The 25482-nt window shown below is 36.4% G+C and overlaps 1 protein-coding gene across 2 annotated transcripts; it reads left to right on the top strand.

Moving 5' to 3' along the window:
• Positions 1-1423: 1423 nt before the first annotated feature.
• LOC107777647 (histone-lysine N-methyltransferase ASHH1) lies at positions 1424-25363 on the top strand. 2 transcript variants are annotated; one of them, XM_075236707.1, is made up of 11 exons: positions 1424-1629; positions 2560-2615; positions 8163-8227; positions 8928-9084; positions 15230-15316; positions 15599-15683; positions 15758-15851; positions 15986-16184; positions 18284-18318; positions 23431-23863; positions 24829-25363. In XM_075236707.1, exons 2-11 carry the CDS (start codon positions 2583-2585, stop codon positions 25123-25125), a joined length of 1485 nt encoding a protein of 494 aa, XP_075092808.1. In that variant the 5' UTR covers positions 1424-1629; positions 2560-2582; the 3' UTR covers positions 25126-25363. The 2 variants fall into 2 exon arrangements, with proteins under 2 accessions (XP_075092808.1, XP_075092807.1); XM_075236706.1 differs by having other exon boundaries at positions 1491-1629; positions 2544-2615.
• The last annotated feature ends 119 nt before the right edge of the window (positions 25364-25482 follow it).

Genomic DNA, 25482 nt, shown 5'->3' on the forward strand with positions numbered 1-25482 from the left:
TTTTTGTAAAAATAGCCCAAATTCTTAAAAGGGTAATATGTCATGCAATAATTTTACCTTAAAATTAACTTTTTCGGATAAATTTAGCGTTCAACTTTGTATTTTTCCTTTGTTTTTAACTCATGTTTAAATCAAAGAACTCATTAAAAAGAACGGGGCATTGACATCTATACCCACTTTTTGTATTACGTTTTAACTTGTGCCCGCTTTGCAAAAAAAATTGCAAGCGTACCCGCTTTTTCGCATAACTTTAACATACTAGGCTGAAGTAGCAAAGGCAATCACGCAAAACTTCAGCATTCTAGTAGACGGGCATGAAGCAGCAATTGTGCTGAACCAAGTGTGCTGAAGTTTTTGTTTTGTAACTGGCGAACTTCAGCTGAGCTGAAGTTCTTTGTTTTTGTAACTGGCGAACTTCAGCTCTAGAGCTGAAGTTTTTTGTTTTTGTAACTGACGAACTTTAGCTCTAGAGCTGAAGTTTTTGTTTTGTAACTGGCGAACTTCAGCTCTAGAGCTGAAATTTTTGTTTTTGTCTATTCGGCTCTTTCCTTTAATAAGAACAATCTAAATGTGACACTTTCACGACGAAATACCGGGAATTTTTGATACTAGAGTCCCCCAGGAAATTAAGCCAATGATCGACTGTCCCTGCCCATTCTAACGGGGCATTCTATTCCTTCAAGTCCCACAGCTCTAAATGTGCCTATTCCTTCGACACCTTTCCATGGAAACAGGGGAAAAATGGCTTATTCCGCATCAACCTAAGCCCGCTTATTCCGACTAAGTGATCCATTGGCGAAAAGAGGGCCTTCCTCCTTCTTGCTTGAAGCTCTGTCAAAGAAGCATTCTATTCCGAAAAGGCTTAGGGCTAGGCTAAACCTCCCTCAAAGCCATGAAGTCCCAGAGCTCTTATTCCAAGAACTGGTGATATTCCCTTAACTGCAGATTCAATAGCAGCATTCCCTATATGTGTTATTTTACCTCTATTACCTACTAACAATTTCACTCCACTATTTTTCTGATGACTAAAGTTCTTTATATCATGAAAAACTTCCATATAAAAAGTAATATAATGTGAATCACCTGAGTATATTATCCGATCACACTAAAATGCATTGGATATTAATGTAGTTATATCCATAGCAGTACCAACAGCAGCAGAAGAAGGAAGAAAACGAAGGAGGAGAAGGAGGAGGAGAAAGATGACTCAAGTTATTTAAAAAGTGGGTACAAGTTAAAAGTTTTTAAAAAAATGGGTATAGGTTAAATGGGGACGACCAAATAGGGCGCCCCGCGCAATTTTTACAAAAATAACTCGTTAAAAAGCACAAACCCAAAAAAAAAAGTAGTTCCGTGGACAAGCATAAACGACGTCGTAACTATAAGTCTTCAAATATTTCTGTCATTAAACCCAAGTTTTGTCAGCTACCTTAAAACCTTTGCCAACCGTCTGAAAATCTGGGCTGCGAGTGACACAATCTGATTCTGCTTTTCTCACAACACACACACACACACACACAGTACACACGCTCTCACATTTTTTGTATATATATATATATATAGAAGAAGACAAGATGATGATTCAAGTTCCAGAACAAAACCCTTCTTCCTGTAAACCCTGCGGCAAAGGTTAGCTGAATTTTACTCTCTTTTCTTCTTTTTCTTTTTTTCATACGTTAAACATAGATGTGAAGCACTCATTTCATGCCTTAGTGTATAGTACTTAAAATTAGTACCCACATTGAATTAATTAATCAGGAATTCTGATTTTATCTAATTATAACATTTTCTGGTGTTTGAGAAATTTCAGGCATTGAATAAACCTGTTTTTGAGAAATTTGCTTTTTGAAAGATTTTTATGGGTCAAGGTTCCTTTTTATTCTTTTATTTTTCTTGTTGAAGTGGTAATTCTGATTTTATCTCGAATTCTAATATTTACAGGCATTGAATTAATTAACCCGTTTTAGTTTTCAAGATTTTTGTGTGTTGGATGGGGAATTCTGATTTTTTTTATATTTTTTATTGTAACATTTACTGGTGTTTGAGAAACTTTTCTTAAACGAACTGAATAAGCCTTTTTCTTTGTGAAATTTGCTTTTTTATTTTGGAAGGCTTTTGTTCTGGGTCAAGTTTTTTTTTTTCCTTGTTCTTTTTGTTGTTGAAGGGGTAATTCTGATTTTATCTAAAAAAGGCATTGCCTAATTATGTTTTTGAGAAATTTCACCCTTTGAATTATTTTGTTTTCTCATGCTCTTTCCTTTTTTCTTGGTAGAAGGGAATTCAGATTTTTCTAAATTGTTTATTTATATGTAACAGAAGCAACAAAATTGAACTTTTTCTTCTTGGCGGGCAGATTTACATTTCTAGAATAGGTAGCATAAAAATGGATAGGCACACCCATCAATGGCTACTTTTTGTGTGTGTGAGTGAGTGATCCTGTATGTCTATGTGTGTTATCTTGTGTGTGCGAGTGATCCTTTTTTTTGTGTGTGTGTGATCTTGTGCTTGGATAAGAAATTGATGAAACCTTTTTTGTTGTTGAGTTTTTGGAGTTTTCAGATTTCTGATCAGAGGTTGCGCAAATGCTGAATTCAGGCGAAGACAAAAGCAATGTGGTATGCCTAAGTTCATGTTATCTGTTACTGAATCTCAAGCCCATTATAAAAGTTTAAGTATGATTTTGGATGGACCGACTGTGTGTCTTTAGGAACTATTGTATTTCTAAGCTACTTGCTCCCAACAACAATAAGATATGAGGAAACAGAGAAATAAAGGAAGATCCATTCAAGGAGATCTTAGTACTAGAAAGAAAGATGCCGTGGTCTTATTTTCTTTACATCATCATGTGAAGCTTGCAAGGACATGCAATATTTAACACAAGATAATATTCACCTTGGTACTTGATACCTCAAAAAGGCATCTCTTTTTTTCCCTTCGTTTTTCTAATTTGTCTCATCCTTTTTTAGAGGATGTAATGTTAGAAAGAATGAAGAACATGCTTTTCCTTTTCCCTTGTGCACGTTAAAATGACTAAAATCTACCTCTAACTGTAACTTCTTGAGAAGAGCAGTACTGTATTGAAAGCTTTGTTTTGGTGTTTGGATTACTAGTGTCTTTGATGCGGAACTAGAGACCATTGTGGAAGAGAGTCGTAGTTCTAATGTGTGTATATGCCATTGTTATCAAAGGCAGAAAGCGCAAAAAAACACTGAGGTATGTTGGGGCTTTAAGCGCAAAAAAAAAAAAAAAAACATGAGTTTTAGGAAGAAAAAAACACATTGAAAAAAAGAGAGAATGAAATTGAAGAATAATAAAACTATGGACAAAGGAATTAAACTTTTTTTACAATTACGTGAGAATTTTATTATTTAGTGTCACCTCTTTAGGACATCGCCCATTTACGATGAGGCATATGATTTAGTGCCTTGTGACTGCACTAAAGCACCAGTTAAGTGAGATGAAGCTGGCAGTCCTGTGCGTAAAACATTCCCCATTCACGCAGGATCCGGGGAGGGACCGTACTCCAAGGGGTGTGAGATGAAACGCTCAACCTATTTTTCACCTAACTTGAGGGTTTAAGCGCGCATTAAATTTTTTTTGACAACACTGACATGCACATACAATTTGTTTTCCTAATGCTTAAAGTAATTATAGTCATTGGCCCTTCATGGTAAACTTGATGTTCCAACTCGAGAATTCAAAGTGTTATTTTCACTGAAGGAGAATCAAATTGAATTGAAAGTCATAAGATTTGTTAAGGGTTTAAGTACAAGTCTTAGTAGCGGTAGATTTTAAATTGTCAAGTATTGAAGTAATTTTCTGTATTATGGAATAACATTTCTACAAATTTTCCGTGCACAGTAAACCATCCATATATAGATAAAATTCCACTTTGAATATAATATGTTTGGTATTATTTTAATATCATAACATGAATTTTTGTAATTGAGGTACCACAATTATTTATAAAAAAAAAAAACAAATAGAAAAAGAAAACTTACGATCAAACTTTTGGTGTGTGTTAAGTGACCCATCGATAGAGGGAAGGTTTGGGCTATCCTCATCTACTGAACTAGCTTTCGGGTTTGAGTTAGACTTAAGGTTCATTTCTTAATATGGTATTAGAGTAGACCCCTATTCTTGGTTTATCTAATGTTGAGCCCCCAATGTACTTGGAACTACTTTCTATTTTCTTGCAAAACCACATAACACCATTCATGAGCGAAACCTTTCAGAATACCCAATTACCCTCCATGAACTCCAAGTCTCTATGTCGCTTGTCCAAATAGGACTTTTGACGACTTTGAGCGGTTTTCAACCTTTCCTGAATGAGTTTGACTTTTTCCATGGGTTAGTAGGCTAAGTCGGGGCTCACCAATAAAGCTCTATATAGTGGTGCTCCATTGCAATATTTGAACCTATACCATGAAGGTAAACGGGGTGAGTATAAAAATATCCAGTAAGTCTCCTCTACTTTCGTCTAAACAATAGGACGAGTATTTTGAGATTTTATTAATTTACATGAGAAATATGAACTTTATATTAAAGTGCATGTTTGGGGAAAGGGTGTTAAGTGTGAGCATTGATTGAGGGAACGAGTTATGTCTCCTTATATGGTTTTAGGCAATTCTCAACTTGTAAGCTGATTTTTGGAGTTAAGTTAGGTTCACAGTATCTTCTTAACAACGTGACCTTGAAAATACATTTTCAGGTCAACCAATTTAACTTTTATTGAATCAACATCTCTTTAGTCTCTTCCTTTTATTTGACACTTTACTATACCAATAACCCTTAATCCTTATTTTATGAAAAGCAGACCTTTAAGGATTAATTATCTTAGAGTTGAAATTCCTATTGTCGACCTACTTAAAATGAATGGAGTTATACACTTATGGAATAACTTTTACACTCATATAAAGCTTTCGTGATAGGTAGGTTTGCATTTCCTTTTAGACATGTTGTCAAAAGTGGAAAATGTGGAAAGATGCCAAGATTTGCCGGAGATTTAAAGACAAAAGAGCAATGAAAGCATGAGATTTTGTAAGGCACAAATAAAGAAAAATATAGTATATATGCTGCACCTAGCTTCAAGGTTTAACATAACAAATTATTTGTAGTGACCTTAGATTTGAGCTCCCAATTTTCTTCAAGCAAGTCAAACTAAGAGCTTATTTTAAAAATAATACTTTTTATATCGTAACCAATTAAGTTGACCTTGAATATGAACCTTGAAAAGCTCCATAAATATGTCAGCATGATTTATGACTCCACGCAACCAATCTTCTTAAGGAGAACTGACTATTCATAATTTGATTTGTCCAAGTTTTACTATGCATGACGATTAGGAAATTTACATGTCTAGCTTGTTTGAACTTTTCTCTGCGATTTTCATCTTTCTGTCATTCTTGGATTTTATTCATCATTGTTCCTAAGGTTGGTGAACATTGGTTAAGAAAAGGTTTTGCACCACCATCAATTTTTAGACATGGACCAATGCTTTTGGCAATTGGGTTTACTTAATACATTTATCTACTTCACATTAGCAAAATGATCATTTAATAACTCGGACATAATTATGTGGATGTATTTATTTAAAGACAATAAATCTAAAGCTTTCTTGTAAGTGACAAGATGACGTTTCCTTGCATAATAGATTCTGTTACTAGTATAACAAATGAGAAGCTAATTCTAGTTATTCCAAATGATCTTCTTAGGTATGGGGAACTTATCTTGGTACAGCCTAGTTATTAGTGGTTATTATTAAATTTGGGCTTGTGAATCCGTTACAGAGGAAAAAAGTGTAATGTCAGATTTGGTGATAACTAAATAAAAATGAGTAAGTAATTGATATTCTATGAAACACCTACTCTGACCATCATAGGCAGAATAAAGCATTTGAATAGTTCATTATATTAAGTTGGTAAAAAGCTGTATATGACAATAGTTTTTAACAAGTCTTTAGATTAAGAGTTTAAGTAGGAAAAAGTAGACAATTTAGCTAGGTGTTACATCACACATGAGATATAAGAACTCAATATTAACTTGTTAGCTGGAATGGTTGGAGGGAGGATTTTCTATTCAAGGAAAGACATTTTTAGATGGATAAAAAAGGAAAGTACGTGAATTTTGTTAGAGCAAAGAGACTGAAGTTTTTCTTAAATGCCTTTAAAAAAGTGCCAGTTGTGAAACTTTAATGATGTAGCTTTGCCTTGTTTAGCCATAAATGGACCTATTGATGATATATCTTAATTTTTTAACCACTTTTCACTAGAATAACTATTTCTAAAAGGAACAGTCTATTTTGACGCTTAGTAAACTAGATTCACTGTTCTACTATCAAATTTTGTTTGTGTCTGAACACAAGAAAAGTAGAAAAAATGATGGAGTTGTAAAATCGTTCTCTTAACCCCCCTTGCCGCTTTTGTATACGGTGAAAAAGAAGAACAATGAATAAGGGAAAAACGAAGATCGGAGAGAAAATTTTAAGGAAGCTAGAGTTAGAATTTTATGAATTACCTTCTTCGAGAAGATCTAATCAAAATCAGATCCGTCGCAGGAGGGCATTTCAAACAACTATCTTGGTCTGATTTTACTTGTTTGATTTCGAATGTTGAGAATCATACTCCTTTTGGATTTGATATATCTAGATACCCATTGACAAGTTAGATGCATGCACTCATCGTTTATTCTTTATTTAGCATTTCTAACTTAGTTTAAAGATTATTTATTTCTATTTAAGTCTTGCAAGTCTCGACGACGCTCTCCTTGGGTTAAATGGGAAAAGATTGAATGAGTTTAGATCTAAAGCTTACCGTTTCTATATGATATAATTATTGATTCCAAATGTATTCTTCCTTTTTATGATGGTGGTGGTGGCTCGACCAGCTTGCGCGCCCCTCGACCATTCCACCCCGTACATGCTACCTCCCACCAGCACATGTACCGGGTAACTCTGTCCATCAACACTTAGGCAGATGGGAAGAAATCACCTAGTATTTTTTTCCTCCCCTAGTATTCTAGATCATTTATGCGTCACATGAAATGTGATGCTTTCTTGTGGCGATGTGGACTTGACTTGGTATGACACTGTGGACTTGCTGAAATCACGAGAAGACTGAACCCGGCAAACCGATGATAAGATTAGTGCAGCATTTTGAACATGTCTATATACTACATGTCGGCTCAAATATAAATAAAGAAAAATTTCTAGGATTTGGATCCTGAGATTGTCGGTTGGTAGCCTGCTATATACCTGTCAATAGCTGTGCTATTTTAAAAAGAATAGTAATTGGTAACACTCATCCACCAAAAAAAGAGAGAAAAGATTGGTAACATACCAACACGCCACTACCAAGGTTTCGAGGCATTGGCTCGAATGTGAAAATTTAAAGACATAAATTTAAGGAAATTAGAAACAATTTTGAGGATATTATGTTCTGTTAAGTACTTATATGGGTTTGATATTATTAAACCAAAAAGGTGCATCTTGGAAATTGGGTAGTTTTCAGCGATTTTTTCTAGTAGACCCTGCTGCTTTAACTTGTATTGACCATTTAAACATGTGATATTGAGTCAACACATGTCTAGAGTACTCTACTTCGTTCTTGCCTTCTAACTAACTAGTTGGAAGCTGTAGTTCCTCAACAAAGTCAGGTTCTTTCTCTCGACAAAAGTGGGCATATTGAGAAATGTTGATGAAAAATAAAGCACTTATACACTCTTTTGGGACTATATTGACCCCTTTCAGAAGAAAGGAGCTATAGTCATACACATCGTACAGTTCCAGCACCGTCTTAGTGCTGCTGTTTTAAATTAAATTTACTTATGAAAATAGTGGGCTTATTGAATATCCTAGTGGTTTGGCTGGTTGATGTGACGGTTGCTGCATTCAGTTGTACCTTATTATCGAGTTACTTCATCTGCCCTTCCATCAAAACATGGATGCACACGTCGGTTACATTGTTTGTGTAATCAATTAGCTATATGATATCTGTTTTGCTTATTGTCAGTCATATATTTGCTAGACTAATACTGTATAATAATGTTTATGGAGCCAGTATAATAAATGCAGCCCCTTCGCTCATACATAAGTGATTTTCCATTACAGTATGCCATTGTGTGTATATCAAGTGAAGAGGTGAATTATTTTTGTTTTTTTGAAGGTCCAACTGCCCGAAGGAGTAATGCCATTTATACATATTAATCAGAATGAGTTTCTAGGGCGAAAGTGAGCTCAATTCCTTTCTTTGCTTCTTTTAATGATGATCTCCCTGCCAATTGCTGCATTCTTTCTGACTTCTGTTGATAATTATGAGTACCACTTGAATGGTATGTTGACTATAGTCATGATCCAAACATCTTAGTTTCAGATATCAAAGATCTGGAAACTGTGGCTATACGAAAGAGATTGGTTCTTAATTCTATTTTCACTGGTAAGATAAAACTAGATCCAAAAAAAAAAACTTTGATTAATTATTGTACCCTGTTCCATGTTGTGCCAAGGATGCTGTGGAAGTATGAATCTAATGGCAAGAAAATGAGTAGAAGAAGAAATTTGAACTCCAGTTTATGATTATCTGGTCAAGCTTAAAGGGAAGAACTTTCTGTGAGTCGAAAATAATGTTGTATAACGCTTATGTTTCAGCTTTTTCTTTGATCTATAGAATGGAGAAGCATAATTTCTTTCTGTAATAGAGAAATAAATTTCTTTTTCATACCTACGAAAGTTTTTGTGTCCTACATGCTCATTTTGTGGTTTATGGCTTTCTATCTTTCAAGGTTGAAGCTTCTGATGCCTTAACTTGAATCCCAAATAATCACCATAAAGAAGAGAAAGAAAACCAGTGCCCCAAAAGATGCATACCTTGATCCGTTCACCTTGATTTAGTTAAGTCAATTTTAATGTGGAATGTTCTATTGTCTTACAGACATAAGAAGCTGAAAGAAGAGGATATCGCTATTTGTGAGTGCAAGTATGATGCCAGTGATCCTGAAAGTGCATGTGGAGAAGGATGCTTGAATGTACTGACCAGCACTGAATGTACACCAGGATACTGTCATTGTGGTGAGAATTGCAGGAATCAGGTAAGTTAGATGATTCCGTTAATTAGTTGAACATTCTCTCTGATGTTTCTCTTTATTAGTACACTTTACAGTGGTCTTCATGATGTCTAAACTTACAACAGATTTTATGGGAAGTGCACCAAATTTGTGTTACCATTATGTGTTGAGAAAGAGAGAGAAAGTAGTGGTATTTTAGAACTTCTATGATAAGCCCCAAAAAGCCATGTCACACCATTACCTTTCTTAGTGCTATTCTAATACAGTTATTACCTTCTGGACTAAAAACCATGTCACACCATTTTTATAGTTTCTCCTTGGTGTTTATTATTTGTGGATGGGTGTATAGATTTTCTGAAAATACTTCTTTGGAACTAGAAAACTATCAAAAAAGCAGCAAAAAAAGAAAAGAAAAGAAAATAAATGCTGCAAATTTTGAGAAAAGCTTTTATGCAGTCCTGAAACTATTCAACCAAGAACCGCCAAAAGCATTTCTACAACCAATCCTGAAATTATTCTACCATAAATTTTTTCTAAAACTAGCTTTAAACCATCTTATTATCCTAAAAAGGTCAAAGCATCTCCTCCCTGCATGGTGTGCAAAGAGGTTCAAAGCACTTCAACATGCTGTTCCTCATTTGTTTCATGGGACAGCTTTATCTAGTTTCTTGTCTTGGCAATTTTCCATGCTTTTACTTCTATATTTTTCTTCTTTATAAGTGTCCTTATGCTACCTTTACCTATGTGCATCATGGGACTCTTCCTCATACCCAAGTAGATCACCGGCTATTATTCTCATTTCCCTCCCTATCAGCCACTAAGAAATCAAGATCTTCATATCAATTTGGCACAGAGAGCTTCTAGACGGATGGAAGTGTTCTTCTTCTGCGATAATCAAACCTTTTTTTAAATGAGTCTGCTATAACTGTACCTTTGTCTTACCTTCCTCCATCATCTTTGTTTTTCCGTCACCCACCCTCTTGAGATGAACCATCAGATTGGAGGCCTATGGCAAACTGTTTCCTGCATCTACTGCTTTATGAGTGTCCATTTGTTGCTTCTCTTCTTTCACCTTCCATTGGGTAAGTTTTGCCCACTTCAAGCCACGTAAAACTATTCTAAAATACAGGTTTATTCAACAATTCGCTTTCTCCTGGCCTAGTAGTGATTTCTTCCCATACAGGGCTAGGGGTAGCCCTCATATTCTTTGATCGATAATTCTGCACATCCTTTCTTACAACTGATGTCAAATTATTCTTGAATTTTTTTACTTTTTCTTTTCTGGTTGGTTTGAGGAATACTTAATTCCTTACTATTTCAAACCAGTTGTTCAATCCACATTTCTTCAGTTATTGACAGACATGTGAAGTCAATGGACTACCCATTTAGCAGTACATGTGATCGAGTCATTGACGCTATAATGCCGACCTAAGTTTCGCCGACATGGTAGCTTAGGTGCCGCACCCGTGTCAACACGACACTAGTATGGGTATGGGTATGGGATTCGTACCGGATCTGGTCAAACAATTTTGGGTACTTTGACCACAACTGACGGAAAAATTCCAGATGAGATATAACTTGATTCACGAAATAACCAAAACTAGGGTAAATTTGAAGAAAATAGCACACCTTATCTTGATTATCAATCATTTACTTATCTATATATTGAGAATATGTCACGACCCTAAACTCAGACCTGATCGTGATGGCGCCTCTCGTGAAGACAAGGCCAGCCGACACAATACCCAAATTAACCATTGATCAATAAGAATCATTTTAAGCCTTTAATTAAACAAATGTTTCATAATGTAAGTCTACATGAACAGTGTGAAAATAACATACAAGCCTGATATCGGGGTGTCACTAGTCATGAGCATCTACCAAGGCCTGGATACAACAAAAACAGTCAAAATGTACTAAGTACAGAAATGGAAATGAGAGGAAGGAAGCAGAGTTGCGAACGTCGTGCAACCACCTTGCTAACTCTGATGACTCCGCGTCTGAGCAACCAACACCCACTACCGGGTTCCGAAATACCTGAATCTGCACATGAGGTGCATGGAGTAATGTGAGTACTCCAACCCAGTAAGTAATAAGAGTAAATAAAGACTGAGCAGTAGGAAACAATGAATCCACATTTATGTTAAACTCAATAAGCACTACAGGCTTTTTAAATCAGAATACGAGTCAATCGCCTTATTTAAAATCCAGCCTTTGGTAAAATCATTTAAAATGCCTTCCAATAGTTTCAGTAGGGGTTCAATACCATTTTTAATAAAAGAGCTGAAAACCATAATCGGCCCCTCGGGCAAAACATAAGTCGTAAACAGCCCCTCGGGCAAAATAGGAGTCATAAACACCTCATAACAAGAAAATCTCAGTGGAAATAACAAAAGCCAAGTCAGTGATTAAGTTCTGAACATCTCATAAAACCCAGCTTAAATGATAGTTGTTTAAAAATATTTATTCAACGTTTTCGACAAAAGGCTCAGTGTAAAGATGAATGAAAGCAGTCAATAAATCAATATATTCGATAGGAACTCACTTAAAGAGGAGTGAAAATCAATAAGTTCATAACCAGACCCCTCAGGCAAAGTATCACTCATGTGCATGTATATATCTATTGCCCCTCGGGATAGCCTCTCAGTCACTCGTGACTCAACTCTTTACCAATCAGCGCTCACTTAGCACTCACGCTCAATAAGTACCATATAGTAACCGCTGCGGCGTGCAGCCCGATCCATATATATAGTCGACTGCGCTCACTGGGGGTGTACAGACTCCGGAGGGGCTCCTACAGCCCAAGCGCTATATCGCTTCGGCGTGCAGCCCGATCCAACATATCGCTGCGGCGTGCAGCCCGATCCATATACATATCTATATATATATTGCTGCGGCGTGCATCCCGATCCATAGATATATAATCCTCACAACCAGGCCCTCGGCCTCTCTCAGTCATTAACCTCACAATCAGACTCTCGGTCTATCTCAGTCATCAACCTCACAATCAGACCCTCGGTCTATCTCAGTCGTCAACTCACGATCACTCGGACCATCAGTAAAATAGGGCACTCAGCCCAAACAGTTTTCACATTTTTAAGAAATAAAGTGATAAAGCCAGATTTAAACAATAACAGGTAAAACATGACTGAGGATATGCTTTTAAAACAAATAGAGTGAGGAAAATTAGTGAAAGTGCCCCTAAGGGTCTCAGCAGGTCGGCACAAGGCCCCAAACATGACATATAATCCAAAATGTAATATAAATCTCTAGAACATGGAACATCATAAGATTTCAAATCAAATACGCGACTTAACAGTCGTACGGGACGGACCAAGTCACAATCCCCAACGGTGCACAACTCCACGCTCGTCATCTAGCGTGGTCGTCACCTAACACAACGAAGTGTAATCCGGGGTTTCAAACCCTCAGAACAATATTTACAATCATTACTTACCTCGATCCTGTCCAAACTCTAGCCCGCGATACCTTTGCCCTCACGAGTCGACCTCCGGATACTCCAAATCTAGCCACAATCAGTACATAACCATTAGAATATGCTAAGGGAACAAAGCCCACTCGAAAATATCCAATTTACATAAAAAATCCCGAAATTGCTCAAACACGGCCCCGGGCCCACGTCTCGGAATCCGACGAAATTAACATCAGTGGAATCCTCATCCTCTCCCGAGTCTATACATACCAAGCACGTCAAAATCGGACCTCAATTGCCCCTTCGAATTCCCAATTTACACTCTCCAAATCTAAGCCCTAATTTCCCAATTTTAGGCTTTAATTTCCACATATTTCATGATTAAACAAGTAAGAATCAACAGAGGATCGAGTATTGAGTTCAAAAATCTTACCTCCAAGTGTTTCCCTTCGATTCCCTCTTCAATCTTTCTCAAAAACTCCAAAAATTGCTCAACAATGGAGAAAATGGACCAAAAGTCGCGAACTCATTTTTCTTAACTCGCAGCAAACAGCTGAATCTCAAAACCTGCAACTCCAAACAATATGGAATGGTCCGATTGACCACCTGAAACTCACCCGAGGCCCTCGGGACCTCAACCAAACATGCCAACATATCCCATAACATCATTCAAACTTGTTCCAACCTTCGGAACGCTCAAAACAACACCAAAACACCAAAATCACATCGGATTCAAGCCTAAGAATCTTAAGAACTTCCAAATTCCGCTTTTGATCGAAAACCCAACCAAACCACGTCCGGATGATATGAAATTTTGCACACACGTCACAAATGACACAACGAAGCTACTGCAACTTCCGGAATTCCATTTCGACCCCTATATCAAAATCTTGCCTATCGACCGGAAAACGCCGAAATCTCAATTTCGCCAATTCAAGCCTAAACCTTCCACGGACTTCCAAAATGCATTCCGATCACGCTCCTAAGTCCCAAATCACCCAACGGAGCTAACCAAATCATAAAAATTCCAATCCGAGATCATATACAAACAAGTCAAATCTTGGTCAAACCTTTCAAATTTCAAGCTACAAACTGTGAACTGTTCTTCCAAATTCATTCCGATTAACTTGAAAACCAAAACCAACGATTGACATAAGTCATAATACATCACACGGGGCAAGTCATGCCTGAAAACTGGCGAGCAAAGTGCAAAAGCTCAAAACGGCCGGTCGGGTCGTTACAGAATAAAAATAAAAATCCACACTTTACAAGCTATACGTTAGTATTCCATAGAATTTCTCATAATTTAGAGATATTTTTATATTTTTATTTTTTTTGAATTATTTTTAGCTGTATTCCCGCACTCGTATCCGTACTAGGATCCATATCCCCGAATCTTAGAATATACATCTCGAAGGATCCGACCTCTAGATCCGCACCCGTGTCCGAGCAATTTAGATGCCGACCACATCAGCAATACATTGCACATCACTAGTCTCCATCAATTGCTACATAAACAGCCACATTATTTAACATGTCAAGTAAATATTTCATGTTGACTAACCTGTCTTGTTATTTCACTCTAGTAAATCTGTTGAATCAAGTCTTGTTGTCAGCAAAAATTTCTAGAAATCAAGTATTCGCGTGGTAAGAGCGGCGCATATGATCTATTACTTGCCTGTTCAAAAAATAAACTTGATTGTGTGAGTTAGAATGTGTTTATACTTTTCTTATATGTTCAGGATTGATTGTACCAAATCTTATATGAAATATTCTTAATGGTTGTACTATAAGTCTATAATTAGGCATCTATGTAACTAGGAAATCTTCCTTGTTTTCTGTATGCTAAACTCCTATAAGGAGCTCTATTTTATGTTGCAAATTGCTAACTAGTGAACATTTTCTCCCTTCTTTTCTCTCGTTTCATACCTTTGATTAAAAACATCTTTTGGCTGTTAAAAACACCATATGTTGCTCATTGTAGAGGTTCATGTGTGATATGAGGAAGCTGAGTTGTATAAAATTTTCATCCTATGCTCGTGCAGCAAAGCGTGTTATCGTCTATGTTGCTCGGACTCTCCCAAAATCTCGCCAGATATGTGTCGGATCCTCCAAAAGTAGTGTATTTTTGGAGGATCCGATACGAGTGTAGCAGCATTGGAGAGTCCGCGCAGCATAGGTTATCGTTACATGTATGACACCCTAGCGTCTGCTTTTTATAACTGTAAGTAGTGACTCATTTGTTTAAAGATTTGGTTGTAGCAAGAAGGTTCTTTGAAAAGGTGTGATATTTTGGTTGGTTGATGTTTTGTGATAAAATGCAACTATCGAGTACTCTGGCATCAGTATATTTGTACAGCAGGTGTCCTATTTTATTGCAATGTGATTAGATGATGCTTTGGAATTTAGTGGTTCATCTATCAGCTATATCAAGGAACTAGGAATCACTGTTTGGTTGAACTTGCTTTGTTCCGAGCAGTTGCTGTATAGCATAATTGCTCCTAGTTTTTTTCCTAGTTATTCCTTGATAAACAAAAACCTAAACTTAAATTTCTTCACTTAAATTTATCCTTTCATCTACTGCAAGTAGGAGTTTCTAGATCCTATATGCGGTTGACTGCTTCAATAACTAATGGGAGACTCTACTCAGTGACATATTTGAAAGATACAGAGTGAGTGTCATTTTAGATATTTTTAGGTATATTGTTTTGAAGTGTTTTGCTTTTCTATCCACAGAGATTCCAGAAATGTGAATATGCGAAAACCAAGTTGTTCAGGACTGAAGGGCGTGGTTGGGGTCTTTTAGCTGATGAGAATATAAAGGTAATTCTGCTGAAGCGACCGGCCTATTTTCTTTTCGGGAGACCAATTAATTTTTATAGCATAGTTTCCACATATATTAAAAGATTTTTCTTTCTTTTACCTTTTCCTATAAAAGAATTTTCTTTTCTTGACGATCACGTGAAGAGAAAATGTCCATAGCTGAGCCTATCAAATTTGAGTTCTCTGCAATATATCAGAGGCTTTTGCTCAGTAACTGTAATTATGGCTTATTCTTAATTAGCTGCAATCAACCAATTGTTCCTCTCTCTTTAACATGATTAGGCTGGACAGTTTATCATTGAATACTCTGGAGAAGTGATATCATCTGAAGAAGCAAAGAAAAGGTCTCAGGCTTATGAAGCTCATGGTAAGTTATCAGCATTGGGGATGGTTGTCAATGCATCTCCAGATCACTACTACAATTTCGCATGATTTGTGCAGAGCTCAAGGATGCATACATAATTTCTCTGAATGCTAACTATTTCATTGATGCTACCCGGAAGGGAAGTTTTGCAAGATTCATAAACCATTCTTGGTAAGTGCTGAAATGTCAGTTGTCAAATTGTTAAAAAGTGAAATAAGATACAGATCTTGGTCAGTCAGTGGCATATTATTATGGTTAATTGGTTTGGAATGACAGCACTGATACTGTGTTCCTGAATTTCCCAGCCATCCAAATTGTGAAACAAGGAAATGGACAGTGTTAGGGGAAACAAGGGTAGGAATATTTGCAAAGCAAGATATATCTGTTGGAACGGAGTTGGCATATAACTATAATTTTGAGTGGTACGGGGGTGCAACTGTTCGTTGTCTATGTGGAGCTGCAAACTGTTCTATATTTCTGGGTGCCAAGTCTCAAGGATTCCAGGTAACATATGGTTTCTTGTGAATTGTTTTATCTAGAATGCCCTTTATAGCATCATTTCACTTATTCCTTCTTGCCCGAATTCAAACAACAAACAGATTTATGATTTATGCATATAGATTGAATTTGCTAGTTACATACTACAATCCGCGAGTCACATGTTGTAGTATGGTGTATCATTACAAAACTCAGTTGGTGATAGTCTGTTCTTTAATGTAATCTATTAAAATTCCTGCGAGTTATGACATTTTAAAAGAATGATTCCTTTTTTGTCTGCTTCAGTGAAGTTGTCATCATCTTCTTCTGTTAAGAACCTGTACTTATCAAATGTGAAGCTCCCGAAGATTGGTAGTCATTTTCCTATTCCTTCTTTACATATTTCTCCTTCCTTCATCCAAAGGGCCTAAAATGCACCACAATATAAGGACCTTAAGTTTTCTTAGAGGATTAAGAGCGTGTTGCTTTTGAGGCTGAAAAGAGGAAGTAATCCAGGATAAATGCTTATTGCACCGATCGGGAGAAATAAAAAGATAAATGCTCATTGCTTATTATGTTTGATTTTAGAACAGAACACTGGAAGTCTATGTAGTAGATGTTTTTCCTTTTCTCATTTAGGGCTTGGTTGACTGAGGGGATTATTGATAACCCTCACTATTGAACTGTTTTGAACTAGCATGTAAACCGATTTTCCCTATCTTTTAGGACGAGAGCACTGTGTCTTAACCCTGAGACCTTGAATACACAAATTTAAGGGGTTTTTTAATTATCACACCAATAATAGATTTCACAGTTGATTTGAGATTGTCTAAGGAGGAACTATGATTCCAACCAGTGTTTGGAAAAGCGATCGCTTCGTCGCTTTAAGTGCGAAGTGACAAGGTTTCCCTGAGAGAGGCGACTTGACCTTGTGAAGCGCACGCTTCAGTGGAAAAAACAAAGCGATGAAGCGACAGAAGCGATAAAGCGATCGCTTCTGTTAAAAAATCGCATCTGGGCCCTTTTATTTTTAAAAAAAAGATTGGGTCTGTTTGTAATTATACAAAACAGACCCCTAAGCTCGCTTCTGTAATTGCTTGACAAAACAGAGACCCAATCTCTCTTCTTCATCGACAAAACTAGGGTTTCCAGTTAATTTTCTTCTTCTCCTTTCTTCTTCTCATTTCTTTCTTTCTTTCTTTCTTTCTTTCTTCTTCTTGTTCCCGTCCAGATGCTCCTATGTTTTCTTTCTTTTTCCTTCTTTCTTCCTTCTTCTTCTTCCTTATTCTTTCTTTTTTCTTCTGAGTTCTAGCGATGGTTTGAATCTTCTTCTTCCCTTTTCCTTGTTTCTTCCATTATTTATATATGTTATATTTTTCAGTTTTTTTTTTTGATTTTTTTGGTGTATATTTCAGTATATAAAATTAATTATTATATATGTTATATTTTCAGTTTATTTGATTAATTTTATATGTATTTCATTTTAGAAAATTCATTATTATTTATATATATGTGTGTTATATTTTCAGTTTATTTGATTTTTTTAATGTGTATTTCAGTTTATAAAATTAATTATTATATATATGTTATATTTTCAGTTTATTTGATTAATTTTATATGTATTTCATTTTAGAAAATTAATTATTATATATATATGTTATATTTTAGTTTATTTGATTTTTTAATGTATATTTCAGTATATATTTTTAAATTGAACTTTTTGATTATTTATATTGTGTCTTTGCAAGGTTTACATTATATTTTTTAAGAATTGCGCTTCACTTCAATGAAGCGTGCGCTTCGCTTTTGAAGCGAGGCGAGCCCCTGTCGCTTTTTTGCGCTTCTCGCTCACACTGATTCCAACTACGGTAATTTGATGAGAAAAAATATGGCTCCCAGCTCAGCCTTTAAGCTGATTACATATATAATATGTTACCTTTCTCAACAAAAACAAATGTGGTAAGCTTGCTCATGTTGATAAATGTAACAAAGAAGTGGGGACGAAAGAGCTGCCGATTGGCATATGCTTTCTTCTGTTTTCTAGAGCATTGTAGATGTTTATAAATTTAATATTAGTCTTTGAATCACATTTCTTATTCTTTTGTTGCCTTTTTATCTTGGCTTAGGAGTACAACCATGTTTGGGAAGATGGGGATGTCAGGTAATGCTCAACTTTATTTGTTGTAGTTCTTACAAATATTGAGCTTCGTGTCTATTAACTTGATTTTGTTTGTGTTCTATTAACTTGATTTTGTTTGATCTGTTGATACCTTTATGCAATAGGCAGTGGATCTGAAAACGTAACAGTCAATGAAAGTGAAAACCTTAAATAAAGTGTCTACAGCTGTGTTAGATTTGTAATTTTCTCATTTCTTTTCTTCCTTCTTCTGGTTTTTTCTTTTATATTTTTTAAATTGGTAATTGTGCTCTTCCTCATGTTTTAACTTGATAAAAAATAGAAGTTTTTATTTTTATTTTTATTTTTATTTTTTTGTGAATTACGAAAAAGGAAGTGGACCTTTGGATTCACACCAAGGAGAGCGGACCTGTATGTCTTTTCTTAGAAGACTTGAAGTAGTCTGGCATTCTGCATATTGTCTTAGATCTTCAAAGTTTTGGATTTGTCGTAGTAATTCTTCAGGAACTGATCTCTTTCCATTACGTCTACATCTTGATTCTCTTTGTAAAAAAAGAAACATTAGTGGCACCATTCAAACCTCGGAGAGATATATAAATGTGAAAGGAAAGATAGTATGGAGAGAATATACTATTTTTTGGAACGTTACTTTCATGATCCAATTCTCCCTCCGTAAGACGTCGTGACGGCACCTAGTCGCTACGACTAGGTAAGCCTAGTAGATTGCAGAATAATTGAAATAAAAGCAGAATTTAACAGCTAAACTTCAACAGATAACTATATAACTGAAAGATGCCGCTCGACATGTACAAGCAAACCAACACTCGAGTATAAACAATATTCTCAAAACTCGGTAGTCACAGGTCACAAGCTTTAAGAATTTGTTCTAGTTGTTTCTATACATCAGTAACTAGGAAAAATAAAGGAGGGACAACATAAGGGATATAGGGGGACTCTGAGGTCTGCGGACGCTAACAGATATACCTTGAAGTCTCTGAAAGCCGTAGCAAAAACTCTCGACTAGTAGCGGGGCTGGTAGGAGGTACCTGCACACCAAACATGTGTAGAAGAGTAGCATGAGTACACCACAGCGGTACCCAGCAAGTGCCAAGCCTAACCTCGGTAGAGTAGTGACGAGGCCAGGTCAGGGCGCAACTAGTATATAATAAGTAAGACAAAGATATAATCTATACTATATTAAAAGTACGAAGGCCCTTAGCGAAATATCGTTTGCCTTTTTTACCCTTAAAAAATAGATTTCACATTAGACAAAATTGTAATTGGATTTTCCTAATATGTAGGACTTTAAAATCAACTAAATTTTATTTATTAAATCCTTCCTTATTTGAAATAGGTAACTCCTAATGTTTAGGAGTTTAAAATTAAGTAAGATTTTACTTCTATAAATTTTTTCTTTGTTTAAATTGTATGACTAGCACGATTAAGTTTTTAAAATCTTAGGAATAGTAATGAAAGCCTTTCTTCAAAAAATTTATCTTAGAATTAAACACTTAATCATGAAGTATATTTTTAAGAATATCTTGTATTACTTTTTTTAATATTTAGATAGATATTAGTTTTTAATTAACTTGAGATACGAATTAAGAGATGTTGTCCGTCAAGTATAAAATTAATTCTGAAAAAAAGTACTCCAGTAAATATTAAACCAATTGTGACAACTTTTATTAACAATAGTGTATTCTATATGTTATAGCCTGTCATAAACTTTATTTTAGACGTATTAAATTATATTTTATAACTTTTTGTAGCGCAGACAATTATTTTAGACATATAGAATTTTATATGGTCTAATTGTCACTTTTTATAGGTATTACGTACCACTTCTCACATTTTGCGAGCAAATAATTAAATAATTTGAAAAGGCTTGGATATATGTGGATGAGTATGCCTGAAGAATATTTTCACTCGTCTAAGCCACTAAAGTTTATTAAAATCTAAAATTTTAAGGAGCCTAGCAGGTGAAGAAAAGAAAAAGAAATAATATTCATTAAACATGCCTTAAATCATTAAAAGCATAGAAATAAAATAAATATAGTAGAGAAGGAAAATCAAACTTGAAGAGGGAGATAAGAGTATTGATTAATAAGAGAGAAGAAAATTTTATTATAATTTATTCACTCATTCGAACAACCTTAACTAAATCCAAAAAAGCATATAGTTTAGAACACTTGACTAAGGATAATCATACATACTATAGTATATATAATACTTAATACTTGGAGTAGTATTTTCTACTCCAAGAACATCGTCTATAAAGAGATATTAGGTCAGATGTATTTTTTACTCCGCCCCTTCCGCGTGGGCCCGGGCCCCCGGACCCGGATCGCCTAAATTTTTTCCGGGTCATTAAATTATCTTCATAAAAAAAATACACACACACACATATATGTACAATATAATTAACCTACATAAATGTTTAACCTTTGCAAGTTCAGAAGATACCTAATAAATTTGCATTCAACTATTTTGCCAATGTAACATTTATTTTTCAATTTAAATAAATATTGTATTTATCTCGACGTCAATTGCTATTGCACATAATTCATTCTTATTCTCAATTTTATTCACTTTTTTAATAGACGCAAAAAATACGTGCAACGCACGTACACTAAATCTAGTAATATAAAAAGACTGAGAATCTAACAATGAGAATTTGTAAAGCAAGTAACAACACAACACATAGAGATAAACAACAGGGGCGCTCCCTAGATACCATCTCGTAGTCCCAAAAGTAAATATGTAAGGGATCTCCCGAGGTACCGCCTCATAGTCCCAAGTAAATGTGCAGCGGGGATCTCCCGAGGTACCACCTTGTAGTCCTAAAAGTAAATATGCGACAAGGGATCTCCCGAGGTACTGCCTCGTAGTCCCAAAGTAAACACACAGCTCGTAATTGATGGAAACAACAATTACAACAAGAAATCCTATAGTGTAAGACTAAGTATAAGTCAAGAAAAAGGCAGGAAATCAACTAAACATGCTTTACAGGTTTCAAATAAGCAATTAAGATACGTAGGCATGTGATACTAGGCTAAATAGGATAACTACACATGCTGGTGTAACTCAATTAAGATGTAACAGGTTACTGCTCAGTAAAAAATCAGGTTTTGCAACAATTAGCCCATGTACGCACTCGTCACCCCGCGTACACGACACTTACATATCACAGAATTATCACAACAAAACCAAATTCTAAGGGGATTTCCTTTATGGCAAGCCATTTACCTCGAACCGAGCTCAATCAATCAGTAAGAATGCCTTTTCCTAAATTTTCCGACTCCGAATGGCCCAAATCTAGCCAAAAACAATTACATACCATAAGTATAACTATAAGAAACTAATCTAATTAATGAACTCAAGATATTAACAAGAAATTCGAAAATCGCCCCCAAAAATCAACCTGGGCGCACGTTTCAAAATAGGGTAAAAGTCACAAAATACGAACACCCATTCAACCATGAGTTCACTCGTACCAAAATCACTCAAATCCGATACCAAAATCTCAATCAAAACCCAAAAGTTTGGTTAAAGAACTTTTTCCACTTTTTCCCCAAATTTCTCAACTCAAATCTTAAATTAGAAGGTAAAATTAATGATAGATTAGTGGGATATAACCAAAAACAAGTGAAGAATCATTACCCAATCGATGCCTCTGAAAATCCCTCAAAATCTTGTCCCAATCCGAGCTCTCTATCTTATGTTTTGATAAAAATTCAAAACCCTCGATTTGAAATGCTTATATCTGCCCAGTGAAATCCTTCTTCGGGAACGTGGAAGCCTCCTCGCGTTCGCGAAGCATAAAAATTCCTTCTGCCCAAAACCTCCTTCACGAACGCGATGGCCCACTCGCGAATGTGGAAGCTCGCACAATCTAACTCTTCGCGAACGCGGGACCATCACCGCGAACGCGTAGGCTAAATGCCTGGACCTCTGCCCGTACCTCTACGCGAAGGCGAGGTCCTTATCGCGAATACGTAGGCTCAATGCTCCAAAGCTTCGCGAACACGGGAACCATATCGCGAAAGCGAAGAACAAAACCCAGCAGGCCTCCCAGATGCCTTACACGAACGCGAGACCTCTCTCGCTAATGCGATTGAAGGAAACCAGCAACTGATGCAACAGATTTTCTACAATTTCTACAAGTCCAAATCTAGTCCGTTAACCATCCATCGAGGCCCCCGGGACCTCAACCAAACATACCATCAAGTCCTAAAACATCATACGAACTTAGTCGAGCCTCAAATCACGTCAAACAACGCTAAAAACACGAATCGCACTCCAATTCAAACATAATGAACTTTGAAACTTCAACTTCTACAACTGATGCCGAAACCTATCAAATCTCGTCCGATTGACCCCAAATTTTGCACACAAGTCATATTTGACATTACGGACCTATTCTGACTTCCGGAATCGGAATCCGACCCCGATATAAGTCCAAATCACCAAACGTAGCTAACGGAACCGACGAAACTCCATTCCGGAGTCGTCTTCGTACAATTCCAATTACAGTCAAAATCCTAGAACTTAAGCTTCCATTTTAGGGACCAAGTGTCCAATTTCACTCCAAAACCAAAAATAAATCCTCTCGGCAAGTCACATAAGTATAAAATGATACGGGGAAACAGAAAATAGGGGATCGGGGCTAATGCTCTCAAAACGACCGGCCAGGTCGTTACGGTTACACGTTTGAGTAATAAGGGACTGATTGTTGGATTTCCTCAGCTTCCGACTGTGATATAAAGGAACTGTTTTGCGTGTAATTTGGCACAAACTCTGTGCTTCTGTTTGTAAAATCTTATCATTCTAAACCAAAAAGAGGGACTGATCGCTAATATACAAAGCATAGTTAATATTCAGATGAAGCATGTTTCATTTTGGTTCAGTGTTGGAGGACTTGAGCTTTACTTTCTAACTGAATAATATAATTAAGGTAGTTTACTTATAATGTCGTTCACTTATTTGTCAACTGTAATAGGAGAAATATCTTACGTAGTGCTTTACGAGTTTCATTGGAAAAAATTCCCGATGATTTTGTAATTTGGTGCTACAGCTTTTGCAGCATTCTTTTTTATCATTAAATATTTGTTACAATCTGGCTAATCTTAATATCAGATATTCAGTGGAGGAAGTTCCACTTTATGACTCGGCAGAGGATGAACCTTTTCCAGTGATCTCTGGAAGTGGAACTAGTGGAGGAAATGAGCATTCTACGTGCAAGTTGGAACTAAATTCTGTGGAACCGCATTATTCAGCTCCACCCGGAAGCATCGAAGTAAAAGCAATGACCACTGAGGTGAATGAGCAGGGTCAGTTGTATCCTTTGGATATCCAGCAACAATTTCAGCAGGCAAATCCAATATCTCGCATCCGAAGTAATAGCACATCTAGGAATTATAATATTGGATCTGGTTCAACACCAAAGAAGAAGTCTCAGCATATTCCCAAGCGAAAGGTCAAATCTTCCAACCGTAAGCAAGTGAATGATGCCGATTTTGCTAAAATGTTTGCATCAAAGGAAGCACAGGAAGAAGTTACTAAGTACGAGGTATGATCCCTTTTTCTTTGTCACACGTCATGGTGTGGGCAACTACAGAATCCACTTTATCAACTTTTTCTTTCATATTTTTTCCTGGGCTTGGCAAAGAGACTAATGTTTCAACTCCATTTAACTTCATAAGCTCTTCTTTCGATAAAGTTATGGATTTACGAGTATGTGCTCTTAGGAATAGTATAGCTTATGTTAACTCCAAATTTGCCTCCTTCTGCCAACCATATTATATGTGCTCTCTCAATCTTCTCTCTTGTGTGTTTTATATTGTTATGGATATTAATTATTTAATTTTGTGCTCCGCAGCTAAACATAGTTCTATTCGGTTATACACAAAGCATATTGATGGCCATATTTGTATTCCTAGGCACTACAACAATGCCAAAGTTTACTGATTACTCAACCCTCCACCTTTCTCAGCCTGAGTCCTTTTTTCTGTTGGACCATACCAACACTGTCTGCTATGTTTCAGATGTTTTATAACAGTAATGGTCTTGTAGTGGCACGTAGGAATTTTCAGACGCGGAATGGTTATGTGTTGTTGAAAATCCTTTGAAGTTGGAAATCTTTTAGTATCTTTTCAGTAGATTTGGCTCATTATCTACTCTTTAGCATTTGTGAGAGAGGAGAGGGAACGAGAAAACCTGAAAGGGGGGGGGGGGGGAGGTTGGCAGGTTGGATAGTATCATTTTTATGCGTTTTAGTATGCTTCCAAGTAGTAGCTGTTATCATTATGATTGCAACTTCCATGCCCCCCACCCCCACCCCCACCCTCACCCCCAACTCTTCCCGCATAAAAGAGAAAGAGAATCTCCACATTTCTCTCTTTGCGAGGGCTCATTGACAAAAATGCTGTGTCAGGTATGGGTAGTTAAACTAGTGATGAAATAATAGCTCATTTTGTGGAAGGAGAAAACCCAAGTGTAATTTTTTTGAACACTTTTGCCAATACGGTCATGTAGGGGATAAAAAATGAAGCCGCTTCGAAGCTCAATTCCATATATGATGAAATTCGCCCTGCCATTGAAGAGCATGGGCGGGACAACCAGGATAGTGTGCCGACCAGCGTAGCAGAGAAGTGGATCGAAGCAAGCTGCTCCAAATACAAGGCAGATTTTGATTTCTACTTTTCTGTGATCAAGAATGTGATGTGCCCTCGTCCAGCAACCAACACTGATGCAGGGGGGCCTTCTGAAGGAGGAGCCGAACCTCAAACAGCCAATGCTGAAGTCAAGCCTTCCGAAGGAGAAGCTGAATGAAGTTTTTGGCAAATCAATGACTTTAAATCTGGTATTTGATACCATTTGATACAATTTCGGACAAATTCCTGTTGTAAGTTAGGTTGGACATGGAAACTTAGGTTTTTACCAAACTAGACTTTGGTTGCTTATCTTGCAGTCTTTCTCAGAGTTTGAAAAACTAAAGGTTCAGGACATGGAAACTTAGGTTTTACCTAATATGATGGTTGGACGAGTCGTACTATATTTTCGATTGATCTCTATGCTTCCCTACCCCTTTTATATTGACATGTTTTCTATGCATATACACAGGACAAACGAATGTAAAGCAGTTTATGATAGAATTCATGCGTAACCACTTAACCAGTCTGGGAATTT

This window comes from Nicotiana tabacum, chromosome 18 (genome assembly GCF_000715075.1).
Source record: "Nicotiana tabacum cultivar K326 chromosome 18, ASM71507v2, whole genome shotgun sequence".
Classification (NCBI taxonomy): Eukaryota; Viridiplantae; Streptophyta; class Magnoliopsida; order Solanales; family Solanaceae; genus Nicotiana; species Nicotiana tabacum.